This window comes from Rhynchophorus ferrugineus, unplaced genomic scaffold (genome assembly GCF_030347505.1).
Source record: "Rhynchophorus ferrugineus isolate W39M unplaced genomic scaffold, kcgeb_rfMv2 rfM10, whole genome shotgun sequence".
Lineage (NCBI taxonomy): Eukaryota > Metazoa > Arthropoda > Insecta > Coleoptera > Curculionidae > Rhynchophorus > Rhynchophorus ferrugineus.
The window spans coordinates 32,538,719-32,565,797 of NW_027472589.1; the positions used below are offsets into that span (position 1 = coordinate 32,538,719).

At 35.0% G+C, this 27,079-nt stretch overlaps 1 protein-coding gene across 2 annotated transcripts in view; it reads right to left on the bottom strand.

Moving 5' to 3' along the window:
- LOC143203478 (uncharacterized) overlaps positions 1-27,079 on the bottom strand; it is a 310,987-nt gene that overhangs the window by 11,167 nt on the left and 272,741 nt on the right. For both annotated transcript variants that reach the window (XM_076415653.1, XM_076415652.1), the window contains exon 6: positions 441-661. In XM_076415653.1, the coding sequence (XP_076271768.1) occupies positions 441-661 (221 nt within the window). The remainder of the gene's footprint in view (positions 1-440; positions 662-27,079) is intronic.

Sequence of the window (27,079 nt, forward strand, 5' to 3'; positions counted from 1 at the left end):
ATATATCATTTCAACCATTTTAAAAAGTAATTTCAAAGAAAATACGTTTAAGGTCTCTTTCACTAAAATATATCTGGGAAAATAATTTAAATTTGGAGAAATCTCTGAAGTTTGTAAATTTACAAAACAACTATATTTCCGAAAATATTTAAATTTTCTGGAAATTTTAGAGTGGTTCTGAAGAGTATTGTCCAACTTGTTTTAATAGCAACTTTGATTAAAGTTTTCAGACATGCAGTATGGATTTGGCCATTAGAACATTAAAAGTCAGCCCGCAAATATTGATCCAGTCCAGTTCCTAGTTAAAATATCTGAGAATGTTCTTCTATGTGTTAATAGAACACCGAAAAAAACACAGTAAACAATTTGCATAATAACACATAAATAAATACATAATAAAAATGTATTCTACTTTATAAAATTAAACGAAACATACTTACCATCTCATCTATGGACGTATAACGATGTAGGTAGCCTATGAAGGACAACGCAGAACTACAGTATGATAGGACTAGAGCTATGCTGGCCACAAAAAAACACCATCCGTATCTGTAGTCGTAGTCGGGACCAGATGGACCATCGCTGTGGTACTCATAAATCTCACTAAGTGTTTGAGTGAGGGCAGCGACAAAGCTCACCAAGCCACAACCCAGTGATAATCCTGAAAAAGAAATTTGTATTAAGCACATACATCAGATATTTAAATTCTGGACAATATGTAGATTACACTAACAAAAACCCAATAATAAAAGCGCAAACCAAACAAATTTCCTTTTTTTTACAAGAAACATGTATTAATTATGTTTCATAGTACACATTTAGACTGGAAACTGCCCTCTGCACCGGAAACAACTGGAATTACTCTTCATAAATAGAGGAGAGTCGCCCTTTATTCCATAGTGACAGAACTACCGATGTTTTAGATTAGAATTGTATGAAGTTCTACAGTGATCGAACCGGTAAATATATCATTGGTGGCTGATATTAATATAAATAAATTCGCTTTAAAAGCATGAAATTGAAGAATTGCCCAAGATATTAATATTATTCACCAGAATAAAAGTAGTTCCACATCTTGCTATTTATTATCTGTTACCCTTAATCATCGCTACATCTTAGCTGAACAAAGGAAAGAGAACAAGGAATAGTTTAATCAGTTTATAATTGTTTTGATAATTGATTATTTGACAGATAACTTTTTCGGAAGTATTTCTTGTGATTGGCTTCAGATTAATCGAATAAATTCCGGTTTCGTTGGCGCAGAGGTCAAGACGACAGGACGCTCCTCTTACTGTTGCGATGGTTGCGAGTTCGAACTCTGCTGCACTGTATGTTTGTGATTGTAAATGTCTTTATAGGCAACAGTGGAAAATTTGACAAGGAATAATCATCCCAATCACGCCAGTAACCAGGCCGGGTAGGACTTTATGTCTTCTGGGATGGTCCCTAAGTTGGTCACTGACCAGTCGGTAGGCTTAAAGCCGAAGACAGTGGTTCGGATCCCCCAATCCATATATAGTGCTCTAGAGATGCATCTGCATAAATCATTCACATGTTGAATTCATAGAGAGAAGAACTCATAACGATAATAAATTCGCTTGGTTTTATTAAAAATAATTCATCAACAATTTGGAATAAGGAATCTAAATCTATTAAAAAATGTTACCAAAGTAATATATTGAAGTCTTAAGCCTTTATATAATATTTGCATAATATTTGGGATTTGACCCAAAATATTTGGAAATCAATTGGGAGGATCTAGTCAACAATAAAGGACCGCCATTTTGGGGGTAATTGTTTATTTCTTTTACACATGTGGTACCCCATAAAGGGAAAACAACATCACAATAATGAAGTTTAGGTATAAGAATGGAATAACATTCCAGAACGTAACAGGTCAATTGAAAAGTACCCTGCCTAGCATAGTAAAGCACACTTTTTTGGCAAAATCATTTTTTTTTATTCAACATAATTCCCTTCAAGGGTGATACACTGATTATAGCGACCATCCAACGTTTCGATACCATTTTCGTAGTACGATTTGTCCTTTGCTTCAAAATAGGCCTCACTTTCGGCGATCACACCTTCATTCTTGAATTCGTTGCTGGGGACCAGTTCTGGAGAATACGGTGGATAAGGAAGCAATTCGAAGCCCAATTCATAGATTTCTGCCATCGTTTTCACTGACTTGTGAAACGGTGCAATGTCTTAGTGAAGCAGCACTTTGTCTGAAATGAAGGCCGGCGATTTCGTCCATCAAATGGTCCAATAACGTTATGTAATAGTCGCTGTTGATGGCCTTTCCTTTTTCAAGGTAGTCAATGAAAATTATTCCATACGCTTCCCAAGATACAGATGCCATAATCTTGCCAGCCGACTCTTGCGTTTTCCCACACTTTGGAGTGGGTTCATCGTGTGCAGTCCACTCAGATGACTGTCGATTGGACTGGAGTGAAATAATGGAGCCATGTTTCATCCATTGTCACATATCGACGCAAAAACTCGAGTTTATTATGCTTGATCATCTTCAAACACTGAGCATCTTCATTTACAAATACTTGTGAATAATATAATGTACACGTTCAGTTGATATCTTTAGAGTGTATTGTCTGCTATTTCATTCGATTTCAATTAACGGTCATTCAAAATCATTTTGTGGATTGTTTTAATGTTTTCGTCTGTAACAACCTCTTTTGGGCGTCCACTGCGTTCACCGTCTTCGGTGCTCATTTCATCAAGTCTAAACTTAGCATACCAATCCTTGTGGCTGATTTTCCTGGGGCAATGTCCGTAAACTCGGTATGAAGCCAAGTTTTTGCTTCAACTATATTTTTTCTCTTCAAAAAAGCAATATTTTATCAAGACGCCAAATTCGTTTTTATCCATTGTTTTTCACAATAACAAAATTTGCTTCACTAAAAATGCTATAATTCACAAACTAATGATCCGACAGTTGTCAAATGTATACAGGCACCTTTTGAGGGTTAGGGCTAACTAAAAAACATATGGATTTAATTCCGGTACCGCCATCTATGTGTCAAGCCAGGGAGTTTTCAATTGACCTGTTAATTACACACGCTTTCGGGTCTATTTCATGAAGATTTGCAGATATTGTAAAATCAGTGGTGTTCATATTATTCTGTTCATTCCCTGTAGATGTGAATTTTGACATCTTATAATGTTATTATATTACTAAAAATTGGTGGCAGGTCAAACCTATTTTAAATGAGACTTCATTAATTGTTATTTAAACCAATAATTGTTAAACAAAATTACCATCGTCGATTCGTGGCATATTAGAACAATGAACTTATTAAGTATTGTTTTGTCGGCCGGTGGATGGACACGAATGAATCCAGCGCAGTTAAATAAATATTATAAACCTCCGATAAAAATTGAAACGTCAATAGGTACCAATTAAATCGGCTACAAATAAACCAATTTCGATCTTCGCGGCAGCGATAGTGCAAACGACAATATCTCCTGTTTATATATTTATATTAAATATTCTACCAGCCGCTGTTTCAATTCAATCCATTTGTTTGTTCGTAATTTATGTGCCGCTGCGTTTTTCTGTGTTGCCATACGCGGTCCGTGTCTATTTTAATTAATAAAACTACATGTTGGTTAATTAAATACAACAAAAACCGATATGCACAGATGGTAATTATTTAACTAATTAATATAAAAAGTGGTTATAATTAATTTCACATGTACTAATTTCATAAATCATCAGGTTTTTTTATAACTATGTACTTATTTGTTTAATTTCATACAATTAATACAGTTTTACCTGCAAAATATTCATTTTGGTCGATTTCAATAATGGAGATAGCTTGTTCTTAACAATACTTTAATTGATTTATATAAAAAGCGGTTCTAATTAACTGTACGTGTACTAAATACATAAGTTATTAGGTTTTTTATAACTATGCATTTGATTTCATAAACTTACTAAAATTTTCTTTGCAAAATATTCGGAATAGAATTATTAAAACAAACTGTATAAAATTTGAGCACTCATGCTAACATTTGGTACTTTTGTCAATTCTAATAATGGAGAAAGCTTGTCTTGATTGTCATATTGCCTTTCTTCTACGCGTATCATCTTAGAGAATCAGATGCTTCTGTAAATTGATTGATTTAAACTATTATTTCGGTGATACATTTCACTTTCCACTATTCTATTACTGATTCCAAGTACTTGAACTCCTTGGCTGAATCCCGTCGAGATTTATAATAGCGGGCGATCCTCTACCTCATAAATTCTCAAACTGTATAGCTCTGCAGTGCGAACTAACAGTTGGGGCAAAAGTCCTGCTTCCATTTCTCTTTAGCCATTGTGTTGTGTAAACATCTAAATTTTATTAAAGATAAATATACGCCACAAAAAAGAGTAGAAATAGTGACAATATTTATTGAAAATAATCGTTCCATTACTGCCACTCGGCAGAAATTGCATCAAAAATATCCTAATCGTCCAGCGCCTCATCAAACCACAATTTATCGTTTACATGCGAATTTTCGACTGTACGGTACGACAGCAGACAGGCCTCCTTCTGGAAGGCAACGGACGTCTCGTAACGCTGAAAATATGGCTCTGGTGCAGGAAGTGTGTTGCAGAGTCTCCAGAAACATCAATTAGGAGACGTGGTTCACAGTTACACATCTCTGCACGCAGCTTAAGGTGAATTTTTAAAACTGATTTGAAAATGTTCGCGTATAAAATACAATTAGTCTGAAATAGCTATAGAGAGAGCCTGATCAACGAGTTGAGTACAATAATGCAACCTAAAGCTGTCTAGTGAAATTGAAGATTTTCGTCTAAATTTTCACTAAAAACAACTGTATGGTGTGGTATTCAAGCTGGACACATCATTGGTCCCTATTTTTTGAAAATGACCAAGGTGTTGCAGTTACTGTTACTGCTGAACGGTATTAAGACATTATTCGAAATTTTCTTGTGCCTGAAGTGGAATAACAAGGACTAGAGGACATGTGGTTTCAGCAAGATGAGGCCACAGCACACAGAGCTCGTTCAACAATTCAATTATTGAATGACGTTTTTTCACTAAGAATAATTTCGAGAAGTGGCGATTTAGCATGGCCGACCAGATCTCCGGATTTAACAGCACCAAACTTTTTCCTATAGTGTTTTTTAAAATCAAAAGTTTATGTGAATAAGCCCCAAACGATTCAACATCTGAAATACAATATTCGTTACGAAATAGAAGAAATTCAGCCTCAGATGTTGAAGGATGTCATCAAAAATGCCTTAAAAAAGCCGAAAGTTGCATAGCAAATCGCAGTTACCATTTAACCGATATATTTTTTCAATCATAACGAAAAAAAAATGTAAAGGCCAGATAAGCTTTTTATGGAAACCAAACTTACTTATCTTTTGTTTGAACAAAGTTATAAGGAATCAAAATGGTAGCGGGACTTTTGCTCCACATACAACGTCAACATGCAATCATGAAGGATACTAGAATTATCAACATCCGTATTCAACATATAAGTTAATTCAGATTATTATTTCTATTATTAAGAACTGTTACCAATCTATCTATTTTTAATATTCTGATATTTTCTTCATTTATTCTTAGATCATACCGTTCTGCAAGATTTTCAAAAAAATAAAAAGAAAATAACAAGACAACTTAATGCCAATGACTTATAATAAAATTTTAACAATACCATCATCATCTAATTATTATATAATCGGATTAGAACGACTGCTTTTAAGTTTCGAACAAGTCCGAAAAACTAAGAGCTGCAAATTAACAATAGATTCCCCTACCTACATAATAATAAACGTCCTGTCTCGCCGAGAGGTTTTAATTAATCCAAATATTTCTTTGATGTCTATTAAGTCCTCGTTTCGTTCCTTAATTAGGTAAAGATGAGTTCGCAGGAGCACTTTTCGGTCATATATAAATTATTTGCCGCCGTTTGCAAGAACAAGGGTTTAATAGTGCACCGTTTTCTTTGTTCCTGTGCCACGTTCTCTTAAATATTATTGGCTTTTAATTTTTGGATTTTACGAGGGATTATAATTATTTATATCGTGTAATTAAAAACGTGACTGAAGAATTGCTAAAATTAGCTATATTAGCTATTAACCATAGGCTGGCACTTGTTCATGTGGAAATTGATTAATAGAATAAACAGTTCTTTCTTTCCTGTTTTAAACTATTGGAAAAACTAACATCAAGTTCCAGTATTAATATTAGTAAAACTTCTTCATGATATTATAGAGCTGTTATGTTGTAACAGGTTAACTGAAAAGTCCCCGGCCTACCATCGTAATATATATTTTTTTGATGAAAAATTAGTTTTTTTTATTCAACTCAATTCCCTTCAAGGGTGATACACTGATTATAGCGACCCTCCAACATTTCCTCCAACGATACCATTTTTGTAGTACAATTTGTCTTTTGCTTCAAAATAGGCCTCAGTTTCGGCGATCACCTCTTCATTCGACGAGAATTTCTTCCCAGCGAGCAATCTTTTGAGATCTGAGAACAGAAGATAGTTGTTGGGGGCCGAATCTGGAGAATACGGCAGATGAGGAAGCAATTCGAAGGCCAATTCATGGATTTTTGCTATCGTTTCCACTGACTTGTGACACGGTGCATTGTCTTGGTGAAGCAGCCCTTTGTGTTTCTTCCTACGCGGCCTTTCTACCTTTGAGCTCGATTTAGTGTATTTTGTAGCTACTTGATCATTGTTTAAGAGAATATTAACGAGTTGTTATTTATACAGTACATCAAATTATTAAAATACAAAACATTGAAGTAAAACGCGAAGTAGTTCGCTAACTAAACTTCCTCCATGTCTGGCCACCATCTCCAACAATGCTAATATACCCGGAGAACGAACTTCTCCGACAGAATTCCCGTTATTATTTGATTCCATCCGTGCATCCTAGTTTAAATCTTTGACTTCCGTCTCATTCCGGCGTAGATTTCGCGAAATGTCACCAGTAAGCCCTGCCACCATTCCCGCCGTAAACCGATGATCCCCCCTTTGCCCCCCTCTCGACCCCAACTGCGGGCGCCCGATCCCGTCACCGAGTGGCTCCCGTTCTCTCGAAATCCGCCGTATTCAATTACAAGGTTAAAACTGAGACTGTGTCTGTGCAAACAACGAACTAATTGTGAAACAAATATCTGGAGTGGAGCCATTTCCTCATCGCAGACAAGAAAGCCGAGCAGCTTAGTTTTAGTGGAAGTTTAGCGGTGGCGCGGCGACGTCTGGGGGGAGGGGTGGCGTCAGAGGAGGGGGGAGGCTGTTAGAGCAGCGCCTTTTTTGTCAATGTAGTGAAATCGGAAAAATTCTTCTTAATGGAATGTTTGGGTAATCTTGGTAATATGATAGGATCCCATTAAGGTACGATGCTGTGGTTTTATCTCATCTGACGATGATAAAACCATAATTGTTCATAAGTGATTTTGGTCAGTGATATTTGTTGATCTAAATGGAAGTATCAACATACATGACTATTAAATGACACAACCAACTGTTAAAATTGATGATTTTAACGTTTGTCTATAAAAATAACAGATTTCCATTTAATATTAGTGAGCTGTTCAGTATATTACGGACACTAATTATGGAATTAATTGTTTGTTATATTTGAAGAAATCTGTTGCCGAAGTCCATCAAACACTTTTAGACATTTATGGTTATGCTCCTATACTTTACCTAATTTTCGGTTTTGATTTCAGTGACTTAGCAGTGAACATTCAGTTCAAGCTCTCAAATAATTTTCAGACAGTTTACATGCAATGGTAAAAGTCGAAAAGGAGGAAAAATGGTTCTAACTCGAATTATCTGGAGATGTCATTTCGAATAGCTTGAAGATCAGCATGTTTATTGCTTGCTAGGAAAATATAAACCGTTCTATGGCGCATTGTTGCTCATGAGGAAAAGTGGGAATTACTACGACAAATTCAAGAGTAAAAAGTGATGTGTCGATCCAGGAGAGCCATTCACATAAATCTCACCGCAGAACATACATGGCCATGAAGTATTCAAATCCATACGGTGGGATCAGCAAAATGTACCCTATTGTGGGGCTAACAAAACCACCGATGTATTGCCAATTGAACAAGTTGATTGATAAATTGAAGAAATGCAAAGTCTTATGTTAATCTCCTTACATGACAACACTCGGCCACTCGTAAAATTTGTAAAATTTGCTCACAATTAGAAATGCGAAAGAAGTACGAATATAGATGTTTTTTTTGTTATGGCCGAAAACCAGGAGGTGGAATGCATGACGCATACCTGGTCGCAGAGACTTGCCCTGGAGTGACAAGTTGGACCGGGTTATGTGGGACTGCCTCTGGGCATTGGTAAGCCCAGAGCACTAAACTGAAACCGCCTCACAGTTGACCCCTGTGGATCGCTACTGCTACTGCATTAAATTTGAGAATATGGCACCCGCTGATCGGGCAGCCGTTATCGGGCACGAGGACCCGGCGATTCTATTGATTCGCGAACCTGAGTTAACACACAACTGCATACTATTGCATGGGGGCAAAAATTACGACTGTAGCGACGGATGAAGTCGTTTCAGCCTGGAAAAGGGGGGAGCTTAGCGGTGACGTGGTGCTAAGCTCCCAGCATGTCGACCAGCTCGCGAACAAGCGCGTTTTCAGAAGAACTTGAGCTGAGTTGTTGTTTGCGGAATGATTGAGATATGAAGTGCTTGATTTCTGGAGTGTCAGTTTCCCTATTAATTTGATTATTTCTGACAAACCATGGTGCATTTAATATTCTCCTGGAGAGCTTATTTTGGAAAACTTGAAGCCGTTTGACCTGGTTGGGTGTAACAGACTTGAAGTAGACATTAGATCCGTAGAGGAGTACGGACCGAATTAACATCTTGTAAAATAAGCATTTGATGGAGATGAGAAGTCTGCTAGAAGGGCAGATCAGAGAAGATAGCAGGTTTGCTATCCCCGAACCTTTCTGGATTTGGGAATGCCAACCGAACCGCCGGTCGAAGTGGAGACCTAAGTACGTACGATCTTAAGTTGCGAGACGCGCAGTGCGTAACGCTTCTTATGGAAAATGATGGCCTGGGTTTTCAGGGGGTTTATTTGCAACGTCCATAATTTGAACCACTTGACCTCATGATCGAGCTGCTTCTGTAAACGTTCATGAATTGTAACTTCGAACGTGGCGGCCGTGAAGAAAGCAGTGTTGTCAACGTAAAACGCGAGGTCAATGCTCTTTTCTCGGCAGATCTGAAATAAAGAGGTTCCTTGAAGTAGGCCAGCATCGATTTGCTTACGACTGGAAAGTGATTCCCTAATCTTGACCTGGAGAGATCTGTCCGAGAGATAGGACTTGATGAGAGCGATATAGATGGGTGTTGTCACGTTGTAGATGATGTAGAGAAAAAGTTGTAGTAGATGCTCTTCAATTTTGAGTGATGACCACATTACCCTTCATATAACCATACTCTACATTGATATATCTATATCTATTGTTATAGAATGGGGACCTAAATAAAATATTTTTAACAAAAAAATTGAACCGACTTCAATAAATAAATAAGGAACTCACTAAAAAGTAAAAAATAATCAAACTTAGATTTTTAACACAAAATTTTTTTTTAAATTAAATATGTACTGTAATAAATACTGTAATTGTTGTAATGACTAAATAAAAATAAACAAAAACCTTATTTAACCTATCTACTACACGTATCTCATATTCTACTATATACACACACTTTTTAACTTAATATTTACATAAACCTATTTATCTATTTACAATATTATTTTAACTACTACCAAATAATCAGTCGAGCAACAAATTAGAATTGTTATGTTCGTAGTGTAATTTTGTGTATGTATCATAAAATTATATTATTATTTTTGTATTGTTTAGGCTCGGCACCGACTTCAAACTCATCAGTTGGTAGTAGTTAATATAATGTATAGTGCCTTTGTAATTTGAGGTTTTCCCTCCATTTACCCCCCTTCTCCCACCAGATTCTAACTTGGTTTCAATAGAACCACCTCGGAAATACACTCTTTCGAATAAATAATGAATTTTGAAAATCGATCCATAATTAACGAAAACTCGGAGAACATACATTAAAAGAAATATATACAGCCGAACATAGAAGCTCCTCCTTTTATAAAGTCGGTTGATTAGGCCAATTTTTCATGGATTCTTGGTCAATGATAACCCTACTCATAATTTAATGTAACATAACCTAAAAAACCTTCTCAAACCATTCATATAAAAAGAGACTTTCCTCGAATAAAAAAATATTTCCTTTCTGAAATTTGTCCAGAGATCAATTTCTTAGAGAAAAGATTATTTAATTTAACAAAAATTATTCATATATAACAGAATTTTAGATACTGACAATAAACCTGCCTTACGTCTCATATATCTCGCCTCATCACCGAAGGAGTGGGTTTTTTGAGGAACTTTTACGGTGAGTCATTGCTGGAGTTACGCCCTGTTCCACAATCCCAAGAGCTCGTACATACTGCCGCCTGTTTCACTTCAGTGCCCATTACCTTAAGTGAATTATTCAAATGTCTTTCTAACATTTGGAGGGTAGAGGATGGGAGAATCTTTGAATATTTTAGAAATACAAGTTATCCCGTTGACAACGTGAATGATTTTTGTGGTTAAATCAATTATTAATCAAACTTGGGCATTTAGAAAACTACTGAATGATATGTAGGGAAAATTGTATAGCGCAACTATAAATGCAAGTTAAATAATAACTAGATATTTGCGCGTAAAAAGAGGAAATATTATTTATACTTTATAAGTCTCATAAATTATCTCTAGACATATATATGGATAATATTGTGTATTTCCGATATATGTTATGGGAAATTATTATATTATATGAAATATATAGAACCCTTAAGCACGTCTAAAATTATAAAAATATCTGAAAGATAACAATATATTATCCTCAGCTTAATACAATATTAAATTATCAACAATAGCAAAAAACAGTCATTAAAAGTCAATGAAAAGGTGCCATAATTTCATATATTTTTCTTTTTTTTTCATGATAGCTAGATTCCTGAGCTGTGTAATGAGGAATGTTATTTTGATAAAAAATAATTTTCTTTCTTCTATAAATTGAGGCCTTTTTCCGAATTCTTGTCATTTACCAGTTCGAAGGTAAAACACCAACCAAATCTTTTTTGCATTTCAAGGCACAAACACCGACACATTTTTCGCTGGTTTAAGATTATTTGTTGAATGTAAAATACTCATCAGTTAATTATTTTTATTTATGATCATGAATTTCGATTAGCGATGGGAAATAATACTGACTAGAGATGAAACGACTCACAAATTCCTTTGATATGTTGTCCATATTATTTTATTTTTACGAAACATTAAATAATTATTAAACAATAAAATAATAAACTTAAAAGCAAGATAAAGATAATTTTTCAAAGAACCAAAAAAGTTTGATAACTATGAATTGCAAGAATTATTGCACTCAGATAGTTCAAATTCCCGAGGAATTTTCATACAGTTAGCAGTTGATGAATGAACTGTTTCCTGATAATTACATGTGATGGGAATGATCCAATTTGGGGGTTTTATTACTTGTCAGGTAATAAAAGGAGAGTTTTCTTTAACGTGTTTTGACCAGCAATGAAATGTGGATTTAGTATGACAATTCCAAGTGCAAAACGTCATGGGTTAGCTCAGTAAGGCCATACACATCGACGCCGAAGCGGAATAATTATGATCATCAAGTCTACAGTAAGGTCTACAATATTATGAGCTGCTAAAAGAGAATGAACATTTTTTATGAAGAGGTGTGATATATTGTTGTAGCTCAAATGAGAAGTTCTGTCGAACCCAGCGTACTCACCAGACGACTGTGTTTTCTTAACACTTGTTATAGATTAATTGCATCATTGCCAAAATAATATTGCCCTTTAAACACGGTATCGTCATATTACCAGAAAGGTGGGAAATAGATGTAGAAAATTATTGATAATATTTTGATTATTATATGTTATAGCAATTTTGCTTATTAATGTATTTTTAAAGTTAAAAAATGATTAAAATAACACATGGGGTAAAAAGTCCCGGGTGTAACAACACAAACGTGAATTATTTTTGTTCAAAATTTGTTTCATTCATCAACGTAATCTCTACCAACGATTATGTGCCGCTCTAACATTTCAATACCACTTTTGTAGAATAGTTTATCTTTTGCCTCAAAATAGACCTGTTACCACTTGCTGATTCCGATGACGATCATTTTTATTCCGGAGGGATCAATGTTTCATCCATTGTCACATATCGACGCAAAAATTCCAGTTGACTACGTTTAAACATGGCCAAACACTGCTCAGAATCTTCAACACGTTCTTGTTTTTGGTCAACAGCGAGCAAACGCGGCACCCACTTTGAACAGAGCTTTCTCATAGTCAAATGCTTATGCAATATAAAATAAACACATTTTTTGACATCTTTATGATGTTTGCTAACTCACGCAACTTCACTTTTCGACCTTTCAAAACGATTTCGTGGATTTTTTTGTTGGTTTCTAGTGATAGGTAGTGGTCCACTGCGTTCTGCATCATCGGTGTCTCTACGACCATGTTTGAAGTCAGCAAACCAACGTATTATTATTGTTTCTGATGTAAAGCGGTCGTTATAACACTTTTCAAGCTATTGCTTCGGTTGTTCGGTTCCCATCAAGAAGCATTATTTTTAATCCATTGTTTTGAAAATAACAAAAGTAGTGTCACTCTAAGCACAATAACTCATAAATGTATCATTAAACAATATCATGAAATTTTAACAGCTTTCTTTTGAATGTTAGTACTAACTGAAAAGAGCGCTGAATGCAAGAAAACTATCGCCTTCTATGTGTTAGGCCCGGGACCTTTCAGTCCATGTGTTATACCTTATAATTATCAGTGTTTCAAATGTGTGCCAATCATTTTTCGAGCTCAAAAATCTCTCACAAGGAAAAGTATCTATATCAGGAGAAGACGATTACCTTTATAACACTGTATTATGCCAGAAAATTCCCTATAAACCTTTCTATTCCGAATAGTTATAGTATGACCTCTGTATTTCCACTTAAATGAGCAATGTTTTAATCTGAAAAAACAACAACACCCAGTTAATTACAAACATTCTACCGACAGCATCATGCCTAATTATGCGACATAACCCTCGAAATGAAAACTAAGCAATGCCATTATCCTGCAAATAACATTTTCCCTGGTTTTTTTTTTCACCGCTGGAAGAAAACTGACTACGCAGTAAAATTCTCCGGGTTTTCCCTTTTTATTTAGTTTTGCTTATAAAAATTCTTGCTCGCATTCACGAGTACTGATATAATAGAAGCGGTTATGGTATAGACAGGAATTTTGCAATTATGCAAATGCACGTCGTTCTGACCAGGGCGGCATTATAATTTCCGCATTTAAACATATCTTGCTCCATTTTACCTTTAATACGGTAAATATTTCTCGTCACAATTAACATTTTTAGGCTGAACAAAAAGAGAACAAGTTATAAATGCTCAACTGATTACCCAATTTGACACCTGAGATATACGGACATGTCGTCTCATTTCTAGTAGTTTTAAAACGGGCAAAAGATTCAAGGATATCATTTTCGTTATATTTTGCTTTTTTGCTCATCAGTCCTTCCATATTTTACGCTCTCATCTTCCACACTTTTCTCATACTTTTTCTTCTCCATTTATCTTATTGAATGCGCGTTTCTATCTTCGTTTTCATGCGCCATTTCCTTGCAACTTTTTGTATCTGTCAACATACTTTCCCACTCTCCAATTCTTACCCATTGACTGCTTTTTTAATATCTCCCTCCTACTCTCTTTTTGTTACATTTGTAAATGACACTACAATTCTAGCCATTGGTGAAAACACTGAATCAACCGAACTATTGCTGAAATACAAAGCTGCATAGAAAAATAGCCTATCAAAATGACTTCAATTGATTTCACCAACAAAAGAATCAAGCACAAGCCAGTATATATAAATCGGCAAGTAGTCTTGTATGGAAGTATAGAGAAATTTCTAAATAGCCTTTGATGTTAAACTCAGATGAAAACCTCATGTTAAAAAAAATGCGAAGAATTCAATTGAAGTAAAAGAAAATGTACTGGTTATAGGGTAGATATTCATCCCTGTCAGTATATCATAAGCTTTTGTTTCATCAACAAGTCTTGAAACCATATGAAGTCCTGGTACTCAACTCTAGGGTGGTACCTGCTAAAGCAATACTGCGATGAATTGTATTGTTGATGCTCTACGGAACATTGTAATGACAATCTGCATAACGGCTTGAAAGTAGAAACTGAATATAACACTGTCCAAGACTATGCCCAAAGACATGAACAGGGGCTCCATCAGCACATCAAATTTGAGGTTTTCCAGCTCCCAAATAATGGATTACTCTGAAGGTTAAAAACAATAAACCATTTGACCTACCTCAGTGAAGTTATAAGTAAAACTCAGTGGACATTAAAAACAGTGACATAGATCTTAAGCCCAAACGGTCTATCGTGGAATAAACACTTTCTAGTTTAGCAAATTACAACAAAATCAAATAGTTTTTAATTTTTAATTTACTGGATTGCTATAATAAATAAATAAATAAATATCAACATCCATCCATCTATTATCAATTTCCAATTTTGCATCCTTATAGTTTTGCAATTTGAGGAAGAGGGGCATCTTTCCCTTCGTATATGTTTCTGTTCTTCCGAAAAACATTCATTAATATAATGTTCTTTTTTCAATTTAACCAATTTATTTCTATTCCTTGTAATCAGTTATTCAGTTTGGTATTTTCCATCTCTTTTATACATGCTTCTATTTTATATTAAATAAATTTGTTGATAAATCTGTAAAATATGCTTAATAATTAATAACTAATAATGTTTTCAGGCAATATGAATTTGGTCCATTAATAGTAGACCTGTTTTTTTTCCGGTATAGAAAACTTTTACCTATCAGTTTTTATGTATTTTTTTAATTAAAAATATAAATAACAGTTTTCAGACTTAGTATAAAGCTCTATAGTCTTACATTGTTAGCTACAACGGGGCAAAATAAGTAAAATTATTTTATACAGATTCGCAGATTTATTACGTACAAAATATTGTAATTAAGTGGAGCTGCTTTTGTAGGGTTTGAAATAATTTCATGTTACTAGTAAGGCTTCTGTTATTCCAACGAGCCAGACAACAATCAGTAAATTGAGAAGGGTTCAAAAGGTTGAATACCTGTCACTTTAAGTGCTTTATCTTTACGGGAACTTATGTTGTAATACGCGCGATTATATGTGAGGCTCGATTTTCCGCCCCATTTACCAAATATATAAATAATAAATTTCGGGATAATTGTTTGTTGGAAGGTAGGTTAGGCTTGGTGTTTTTATAGAGTAGTAGTGTGTGTACAGATATCGTCTAATATTTCACCTTCAATAAGAATATAACATAAATTATCCAATTTTAGTGTGTGAGTATTTTTAAGTTGACGCGTAAGTTTAGATTTTACAATTAAATAATAAAATCTTTATAAAAAGGGTATGGATATTGAGATCGAAATGGTAAATACGTTAGAAGAATCCGTATCTTCAAAAGCATTCGTTTGTAAGTATACAGGTTCATTTAAACGGGTCGTATAAGCTCGTACACATCCTAAAATTGGAAGCAGAAAAAAATATTGTAGATACCCGACAAACTGTTTGGAATAAAACCCCTGAAATTAAGAGGAAAACTAAAAGAATGAATTATCCAAAAGGAATTAAAAAACTAAACAATTTTTAAAAAAATATTTTTAAGTTTCATTTTTACCAACGAGGGTTTATCTGGCCTGGACCTACTGTCTAACGTGAGCTCGGAACCACGGTCCTCGGCATTAAGCCTAACCACTGGCCAGTGACCAACTTAGAGACCTTCCCAGAAGACATCCAGTCTTAGTCAGCCTGGTTACTGGCATGACTGGGATGGTTATTCCTTATAGTTTTATCCACTGGTGGTTAATACATTTACAATTACAATCACACATAAAGTACATCCATGGCATATCCAGTAGGACTAGTACCCGCGACTATCACAACAAGTAGGAGTACTGTCCTGTCGCCTTGACCACAGGGCCATCGAAGCCGGCAAACTAAAGACATTTAATTAATCTATATTAATATGAATAATACTATTATCTTATACAGTAACAATACTAAATACCTAGAGACTAATTTTGATGCAAAACTTCGTTTAAGGAGTGTATTAAAAAGAAATTAACTCATTAAAATACAAAAATAATGTACTGGTTACCTAGATGAAAATTTTAAGTTATCCGTACTTAATAGTAGAAGAAATATTGTGGATGATAACAGATACTATCGAAGAATTACTTACACCGAGACCTTCGGAATCCTATCATAAATGAAATTCAGAGAGCTGCAACAAGATATGAGAATAGGCCTCACTATCATGTTAACGCTACTAACTTTGATTTAATTTTATTAGAGACCAAATAAGGGCCTTTCTAAACACCCTTAAATGATATCCGAGGTCACAGTCTCGGGACTGCTGGATCTATGTTATCATTTACTGTACCGTGACCAATATCCGAGATAATATATTTGGGTATTTTGTAGACCGTTATTACGAGTATAAGATGTAAAATTCGACATGCCTTTAGGTCGCTACAGTATTATGAAAGATTAACGTAGCAACAAAACATTAAGTACATCTTACAAAAGGAGCAGAACACCAGAGAAGGTACCAATTAACAGCTCCCTTCACCGGACCAACAGCCGACAAATAAAAACACTCTCGCCCAAGAAGCCGTGATCGTTATAACCCTTTCGCTTCCCCTCGAACTTTCCCTATGCCAATTGAACCGATCCTCTCCTACCGCCCTCTTTCATACACATCCACCGGCCCCTCACCCTCGACCCCCCACTACTCAAAATCCTCCCACCCCGCCGCTCAAAATGTTTGACTGTTTAGAAACTTTTGACATAATAAATTTCGGCTGTTTAATTTCGCGTGCGCCAAAACTCCGTCGAAAGTTTTCTCTTTTCTACTTGTGCGAAATATTAACAACAAATGAGCGGCGGGGCGAGAGGGGGGGCGGGGGCGACGACGACGACAGGAGGGTGGGGAGGCGAAGATCACGTGAGGGAGGAGAGGGAGAGACGCGGTGAGAAATTGTTGCTCGTTATAAGTTTACGGGGCGAGGGCGGCGATGGTGGAGGGGGGGATATGCGAGAGGGGTCGGACGAGATAGGAAGGGAGCAAATCAAAATTCGTTAAGGAGCGCGGTAATTAATTAACAATTAGGCGAGGCTGGAGGATTAAAATTTGCTTATGACTGGCTGGGATTGAATTTTCGACTCGTCTTTTCTAATTGCCCTTAAATTATGTTGATGTGGGGCCTCGTAAAACGCCGCTGAAACTATTGGAAGTTTATATTCGTAATTGTTCGCGTGATTGGTGGGTTTATTGCGGTAGAATCGAATAATAAACAATTTTTGTTTTATCGCACGTTTAAGGGCGAGTTTTTCTGTTTTTTTTGATAATTTCTTTTAAAAGCAAAAACACGTAGCATTCACGGATCTCATGAATCCTTTCGAATAATTATGCTACTTATAATTCCATTTGGTACAATTTATAAAGTTAATCCAGTTTCTCTTATAACAAAACTAAAGAGAATAACTTAAAATGACATGTTAATATTACTAAAACTTGTTTTAACAATATTTTCAATACAATATCAGAAATATATTTGATATATAACATTAATGACACTAACAAAAGTTTATATATTAAAGTACATGAAAACTACCTCAAAAACTAACACATACTACCCTTCTTAAATGGCATTTATTTAAATATAATTTCCATTAAGGTTTAATAAACAACAAAGTATTAATAAGTTTAAATTACTACATCATTGAACATGATAACAAAAGTATCATGAGTAAGATTATTTTCAAAACTCCAACAACTTTTGTTTTTATTTTATAATATAATGATTGTTATTGACTTTTATGTTATAATCATAAACATGGAATATTAAATAAAATAATACATATTTTACAAAATAGAAATTATATTAATGTATTTATTTGATATTCATAATATAACTTCATGACATAATAAGGCTATAAATTATTTTAAATAAATGCAATATGATATAGAACGTGTATCATCTCTGGCACTTTGGCAATTATACTTGTATAGAAGTTCCGTTGTTGGATTTTACTCGTTATTATATGACATTTTGCTAAAGCATCATTTGTAGAAACGTCTGCCACCTCTTCCTAACTCTAACAGTAAAGTCACTACAGGGTGCATGAGCCTATATAACTAAGAAATAATAAGAATAATAGAAAGAATGAGTGAATGAAGGTGCTGTCCGCATATTTTTTTCTTCTCAATGAATAAAAACAGGCCAGTACTGATTCTAGCGTCATTCATTAAGACTAACTAACAATAATACGAAGGTTAAAAGAGGTACCGATTGCATGATTGTTGCCTTGTAATTAAATTAGCTGATGATGAGAATGTTTTAATTTGTTTAAAAGAAGAAGTACTGTTCATTATATAATCACATCAATTTTTTTCTGTCATCGATCTGGTGGTGGTTTAGTAGCTTGGATCGTCAAAAAACGTGATGATGCCGGGAAACGTGCGCTTTTGGATTTTCGAAGATATTCAGTTACATATTTGATCATTTCGAAATTTTAAAAATGTAATTAATCATACAATAACAATAAAGACAAAAAGCTGAATTCCTCTAGAAATTTGATACATGTGTTTTCATCCAGGTTAATTGAAGAGTACCCGGCCTACCATAGTAAAACACATTTTTTACAATGATTATAGCGACCCTCCAACTTTTCGATACCATTTTTGTAGTACGATTTGTCCTTTGCTTCAAAATAGGCGTTTGTTTCGGCGATAACCGTTTCATTCGACGAAATTCTTCCCAGCGAGCATTCTTTTGAGATCTGAGAACAGAAAATAGTCGGTGGGGCCATATCTGGAGAATACGGTGGATGAGGAAGCAATTCGAAGCCAAATTCTTGATGAAGCAGCACTTCCTTTTTCTTCAAATGCGGCCATTTTCGTCCTTCGAATGGTCCAATAACGCTATGTAATAATTGCTGTTGATGGTCCTTCCTTTTTCAAGGTAGTCAATGAAAATTACTCCATGCGCATCTCAAAATACAGACGCCATAACCTCGCCAGCCGAAGGTTGCGTTTTCCCACGCTCTGGAGCGGTTTCATCGTGTGCAGTCCTCTCGGATGACTGTCGATTGGACTTCGGAGTGAAATGATGGAGCCATGTTTCACCCATTGTCATATATCGAGGCAAACACTCGGGTTTATTAGGCTTGATCATCTTGAAACACCGCTCCGAACCATCAACTCGTCGTTGTTGGTCAAAAGTGAGCTCGCGTGGCACCCACTTTGTTCAGAACTTTCTCATACCCAAATATTCTTGAATGATATGATGTAAACGTTCAGTTGATATCTTTAGAATGTCTGCTATTTCATTCTGTTTCAATTTACGCTCATTCAAAATCATTTTGTGCATTTTTTAAATGTTTTCGTCGGTAACAACGTCTTTGGGGTGTCCACTGCGTTCACCGTCTTCGGTACTTTTTCACCACGTCTATACTTAGCGTACCAATCCTTGATGGTTGATTTTGCTGGGGCAGTGTCCGAAAACTCGACATCAAACTAAGTTTTTGCTTCAACTGTATGTTTTCCTTTCAAAAAGCAATATTTTATCAACACGCGAAATCCCTTTTTATCCATTTTTTCACAATATATCTTCGTATATATATTATTATGGCAATGTTTTTTTTTTCATTTTCAGTTAATACTTCCGCTATTATTGTAATAAGACGTAACTTATCGACGACAAAAACTTGATTTCCCCATAACAAGTCTCGGTGCGAAAGCGATAATCTCTTTTCGATGAATAATTTCGCGTAACGACGTTCGCGTTGTTTCAGTTTCGGCTCACGTCCAGTAATAAGCGTCAAATCCGTCCGGGATAATACTTTTATCTGTGCGCCGGCAATCCCGACCACCTACCTACCTACCTACCCTCACCTTCGACGGCCGAGCCCGTTGTATAAAAAGTGAAGCCCGACAGGTCAAGAATACGAATAAATGACGGGCGATTTTTGAGAAGTGGCCGAATACAAATCGAGTTATTTAAATTCGATTGGTGAAGAGGGGAGTGGGTGGTTGTTATCCATCCTTCGTTAATATTCGTCCTTTTCGAGCTTATCGGTTGGTTTCCTTTTGCAGTGATACGAGTTACATCCTAGTGTTTTTAACATAAAAAGTTATTCATCTTCATAGGCCTATAAATTAGTTTTCGAAGTTGTTGATGTTTCAATTCAAATGGATCGAAATATCCAAGCTTTTAGATCATTGCCATGTTCTTCAAGAGGTTGGATATGGTTTCTTGTGTTACTCTGAACAATTCTGCATATTTTTCTAGCGTTTTACACATTGCGTAATACCTTCAAATCGTCGTCTTAAGATTTGTTTGTCTGTTCAGAACGCATTTTGTACTCGATGTTAAAATGACCACTTTTAAAACGTCGAACCTAGTATTCACATCTTGAAATCCATCAAGTATGAATGCCATAAGCTTTGAACAGCATTGAATAAACTTCAGCTGCACTTTATACCGTACAAATTGAGACATTTTCAACGCACAAACAGTTTTGTTAAAAAATTCTTCTCAGTGAGCCTTCAACAAGAAGTTGTGGTTTAATACACAGTAACACTCTTTGTTGCAAATCCTTTAAAATTAATTTATAGCCCTAATATTTATTGTATATTTATTAAAGCGCATTACGAACGATATCTTAGTCGAAATTGTTTTTGTTTAGAATTAGTAACATTTTGAGTAACAAAAATTGTTCAGAATGAGGATTGTCGTGATTTTGAATCAACATTTAGGAATCAGGACCAAATGCACCCTCAAATTGGTTCTTTGTTTTCAAGGCAAACAATATAACATAAGCTGCCTCGAGCTAATATCGAGGAGATGGAGGAGAGAGATACATTGTAGCAATTTTTGGGGAATTTTTTGTAACATCATAACAATTCACCCATTTATTCGACCTTCTTTCAAGGAGACTGCAAAATAACAACTACTTTATTATCATCAAATAAATGTACCAAATGGAGAGCACGTACGAAGCTACAATGTATCAACTGTTGGTATCATTTAAATATTAAACAAAGAAAACCAGTTCTAGATTTTATCTTTTAAATATTTCTTTAAAAAAAGAATATATCGCAACAGAAACACTAATTAGATATTTTATGATAATCTTATAGTATTTCTTTTATTATCGAAATAAATTATTCCATTCAAACAAAAACCCAATGTTCGAGCAGGACTAGGTCTGCTGGGTTTACTAGTATAATTGTATAATAGAGTATTCATTAAGTTCTGGAATTCCAAAAGTAAAATCGCTTTTGGGTTAATTATGCTATATTTATTTCATAGCTGTTATCAGCATGGGTTGCAATGTGATATAGAATATATATGTTAGTTACGGTTACGGTGGAATTCTTGGTAAATCAAATTCATTTGAACATTAATTCGAAACCTGGATGATTTGAACACAACTTCTGTATAACAAGTTTGCAACCATTTTAATCATTCTCCTACTAGTTTTCAATTGTTTTAAGGCTTCTTTTTGATGAACCTACTTCGCCATTGTACTATGTCGTATTTGAATACGAATTATCCAATACGAATTCATAAAATCTTCAATGTTGATGCAATAAACTAATTTCTAACGTCTGACTATTTATCAGTTGAAAATACTGAAATTATTTTACTAATTTAACAAATACAGACATATTTTCAGTTGTTCATAATTAACGACCACAAATAATTTATTGTACAAGCATCAAATAAAGTTATATCAATCGTTCATTGTTTCTCCACCGCCCATCCCGTTTTGAACGTGTCATTGTTAATTCATTAATCCCGAAACTGACAAAACTTATATAGAATATTTATCTATCTATTTCTAAACGCCGGGGTCCCATTATCCCTCCGACGCAAATTGTTAACCGCAACTTGTACAATTTATCAGTTTCTGAATGCCGTTTTGTCAAGTGTATATATTTGCCCGTTAGTCGGTTCGCCCATTTTCCGAAAACTGTAGGCTTTTCTCCCTCCCCTCTGCCCCCGCACGGTCGCCTCAAACTTTGCAGTTTTCCCTTTGACTTAGAAAGTTTCCCAGATATCGCGAGCGTTTGAAAGTTAAGCCCCCGGAACAATGTTCATATCGGAATTCGGGCTCACCCCCGAAAAGATTTCCTCGTCCTTGTTGCCTTCTGGAATTTAGCCGGAGCATTAATTATTCTTTGCACATATAAGAACAACTATAAACCTAGAAGAAAGTTGGAAAAACCGTACATGTTGTGGACGCTGAAGTATTTGTTGGGTTTGTTTTTATATTAGTTGATCTGTGTTAAATCCCAGCTGTAGTTGTTCACATTTTTTCCTTCTCTATTCTGCTTCATGGTAATCTGTCTCAACACTGTATTGTCCGTGGACGCAGCTTCCATCCCTTTACATCAATATGTTGCTGGGACTAGGGATGTCACATCTCTTGAGCCTCGCGTGCTTTTATACCACTACTCCATTCAGCGCTATTTATATAGCAGCTCGTTTATATGTTACGCACGTCTCTTCTGATACTATGTGCTATTCTAACTTATTTCCTGCTTCACTGTTCCTACCAAGTGTAACAGAAAGTCATTACAGGTTCTTCTCGGCGAAAAACTACATAATTCTGAACTGAAAGGGAAAATTTATTGATTCAAAGTATTGACAAATTGATTCTATACATCTTGCCCATCTTTCAAGCAATTTCTGGATGCCATCCTAAGAAAACTGTTTGTCATTTGAGCAAAACCATTCATCGAGTCATTTTCTAACTTCTTCGAAATTGTCGAAGTGTTACTCTGCAAGCACATGTCTCGTTGATGTGAAAAAATTATAGTCGGACGAGGCCAGATCTGGATAGTACGGCGAGTGCGATAATAGGTCCCGTCCAAGTGCATTCATTTACCGTGTTTAGGGCCCATTCTCAACGTTTTTCGATCAATGTGTGGTTCAAATCGATCATTTTTTGTCGGTAGCAATCACTATAAATTGTTTTACCATGTCTCAAGAATTGGTAATACACCATGTCACTCTGGTCCCACCAAACATAGAGCATTGTCTTGCGACCAGAGCGACTTGGCCTTCGATCGGCTGGCTTCGCCAGGAGTAACCTTGATTTTTGTACTTAGGGTACTATTCGATGCAGAAATGACTTCCGATCATACCTTCACAGACGATTTTTAAATGTCCCATTTGCCTGTCATTCAATTGATATGGCATCCATCCTCCCATCTTTTGGATTTTTGCCATTGCTCGTAATTAATTTGAGTTTGGGTTAAGTATTCATCCAATAATTGTTGCAGTTTCGCATCTTCAAATCTTTCCGGACTACCAGAACGTTCTTTGTTTTACACATCGAAATTACCACTTTGAATTTTCGAAACCATGCCTCACGTTCTACCAGCAAACGGTGACTTTCAGCGGCTTTTTTTCGATTTCTGGGAATGTTCTTTTAGTCGGTCGGAATGTGTGGCTGTCGATGCGATTGTTTGTCCGAACACTCACTACTATGTTTAGAAGGAATGTATAGGTTTTAGACTTGATGTCAGTAGAATAAAATGAATGAGTAACATTTAAGAATTCGGAGATTATCATATTATATCAAATAATTACATAAATGTGCTACAAATTTATATAAAAATCCCAAATATGACACCAAATATTTGCTCCTGTTGGAGCTAACCGCTCGAACTCAGATGGCACAAGATATTTAAATGTAAAAATTGTAATGTCGCCTTTGTCCGAGACGGCTTGCATTTTCATAATTGCAAAATTCTTGTCTTTATCGCGACTTCTTCAATTACATCGCCTCCCATAAAGACCGGGAGGAATTTTTATTTCACAAAGGACATAAAAACCGGGGGAAAAAACGGAGAATTTTACTATGTAGCTTTCTTCGGGTAGTAAAAATGAGGAAAAATGTTATTTGCAGAGTAATGGTATTGTTTAGTTTTTGTTATGAATTTTGCCTGCGACAAGATACAATTATACTGGGTACTAATTGAAAAGTAAGGCCAGAGATAGAAGGACGCCTTCAAACTAGTGTCAAGTTTTTTTACCTAGCCAATTATTTTTAATTATTATCATCTTTGCTGGGAGTTTTAGTTGACTGAGTGTACGGTAAATATTAACTTAGGAACAAAACTTGCAATATAACTTTTTATAATTGTGTGTCTTTATTGTAATAAGAAAGCATTGCTGAAAAAAATGCTCTGTTATTTCCGAAAAATCTGCTCTTTTTGTTATAATTTTAGCATAATTTCATTTTCTGATTGTACTAAAAAGACGGTTAACGGTTGTCTTTATAAAGGTACTGCTGATAAAAACAATTATGTTTGTTCAGTAGTATTTCGATATACTAAAACTTTTAACTGAATACTTTCCTCAGATTAGTTTAAATTCACTTTAAAGATGGACAGTGAAGAGACGGTGGTACGCTATAATTTACAATATCTTTTCGGTAAGGATGAAAACGAAATTCAGGCGGTTGAAAATTTTTCGTCCAGGTGATATATTGATTTTCTCGATTTAATTCCGATAATTTCGATATAATACGCTCTATTTTTCGCAAATGTGAAGAAAAACATCGAAATGGTCCAGTCTTATTGTCTTATAAGCACCAGATCTGTTGCCTAAGGGTTAGCTAAAAGAAAATTTAGAAAAGGTGAGATATAAAAAGAAACTGGATGTATGGATATCACACGAAACCAAAAAACCTCATGAATTTGGTTAGATTTCCAACCAAACTCCAAACTCCAGGAAGATGTGAAAACATATATTGAGAGTATGTCCCAATGCTTAAAAGGTCTTATTGCAGCTAAAGGTGGCAAAATTGTCTGTTTTTCTGTAGTTTTTATGATCCCAATAGATTACGCACATCATCAATTCAAAACAGTAATGAAACACGTAACTAATATGTATCTGTCAAAAGTTGTAAATTCATTTTACAGTCAGACAATACTTTCCTTCTCATTTTATTCTATTTAAAAGGAGATAGAATGCTGTTAGAGAAGTTCGAACATGTAACCGAAAGAGTCTGAAAAGTTGTCCGTTTGTCAAACGTCTGCAAAATTCTTCAAAATATTATAATTACAGATTATAAACTGACAAACGTTGTTTTAACGCCTTGTATTATACATTTGAAATCGCCGCGGTTTTTATTGAAAATATTTTGCTCGTTACAGCTGCACTTTATATTAGTACGGACACGGTGTTTATGCCAAACAGGTGACGAATCAAGATCAGCTTGATGTTTCAGAGATCATATATACGAAATGTATAAAAACAGTAATTAGATTTTTCAATCGAAACATAATTTAACACAATTATTTCAGAGAAAATTGTTAGTCTGGAAAGTATCCATAAAGAGCCAAAACATATACAGCTATTCGAGGAATGTCGAACATCCGTTCATACATTGTTGGGTAATATAGGATTTAAGACAACAAAAGTTGATGGAAAAAGATAAGCATTGGAATAACTATCGATTAGGTTTTGTTAGTCATAACATTTATTAATAATTCACAGCAGATATATAGTTCTTCGTGCTGGTTTTATTCCTGGTGCAGAATTAGTGTTTCTCTAAGTCTGGTCTAGGTCTCTGACTACCATGGAGAAATGAACTATAACTTGTCTTTGCAGCGGTTTGAAAATAAGCTTTTAAATAACTTGGAGAAACCATCAGTTATTTTTATGTACAATGCACCACATCTACCATATACAGTGGTAGAGAAAATACAAACAAGTGCATCAACAAAGGCTGCAATTAAGGAATGGTTTAAAGTAGATAAAAAAAGCTTCGAGGAAATCGTGTTAAAGAATGAACTATATCAAATTGTTACTCGGTAAATATAAATGAACAATTTAATTGCATTTTATGCAATTTACTCTCCTAGACATAAGCATCCTAGACATAGAATGTTATAGCTACAGAGTATTATTAGACAGACTACAAGGAATTATTACAATAGATATTCACGCCGAGGATGATATTCAAACCAGAACTGTCTGGATTTATAGAAAGAGGCATTGTCGAAATAATACCTTCAATTTGCGTGAGCTCGATCAGACACGTTGAAGAGGAACTAGACAAATGGTAGTATCTCGAGCAAATTTTTGATAGATTGTAAATAAACAGTTTGGTTATTAACTTGATTGATTAGTGTTTCTGATACTAACAGTCAGTAAATTTTATGAATGTTAGTTTATGATTATCTGCTGACAATTACCAAGACAGGGTGATGAAAGAGGAAACAACTAAAGTTCAGTATACAATTAATGTACTTTAATTGTAGTAAATTGTATTATGGTGTATGAAAGCTTTATAAGCATGTGTGCTATTGTTCAGAATATACATGAATATTTGGTTAAAATATATGAGAGGAGAGATAATACTAAATGTTTTGCAGATATGGCAAATGCATTAACGAGAACAAATGTTATTGTAATGTAGTTTTATCAAGAAAGATGCATACAGTTAGTAATAGGACAAACTAAGGAGAAATATATTAATATCATAATGACTTCACAAGGAAACATTGGATCGAAAGAAACGAGAACTGAGCCTAAAACATAAATATGCTCTCTAATGAAAGTAAAATATATTACTCAGATATATAATTGTTAATTAGGTGGATTAGGCTTTCGGAGGATATCACTACATAAAAAGTGTCTAGAAATCTATCTATACTAATGTGGAAAAAAGTTCAATGTATACATAATTTACATTTTATTTAGATTATAATTTTGTTACATATCAGAGCCTCTCTGTGGCAACATTGAGACGTTTTGACAGGTCAGGTGTGTCAGTACTATTCTGAATAGACTATACAAATGTTATG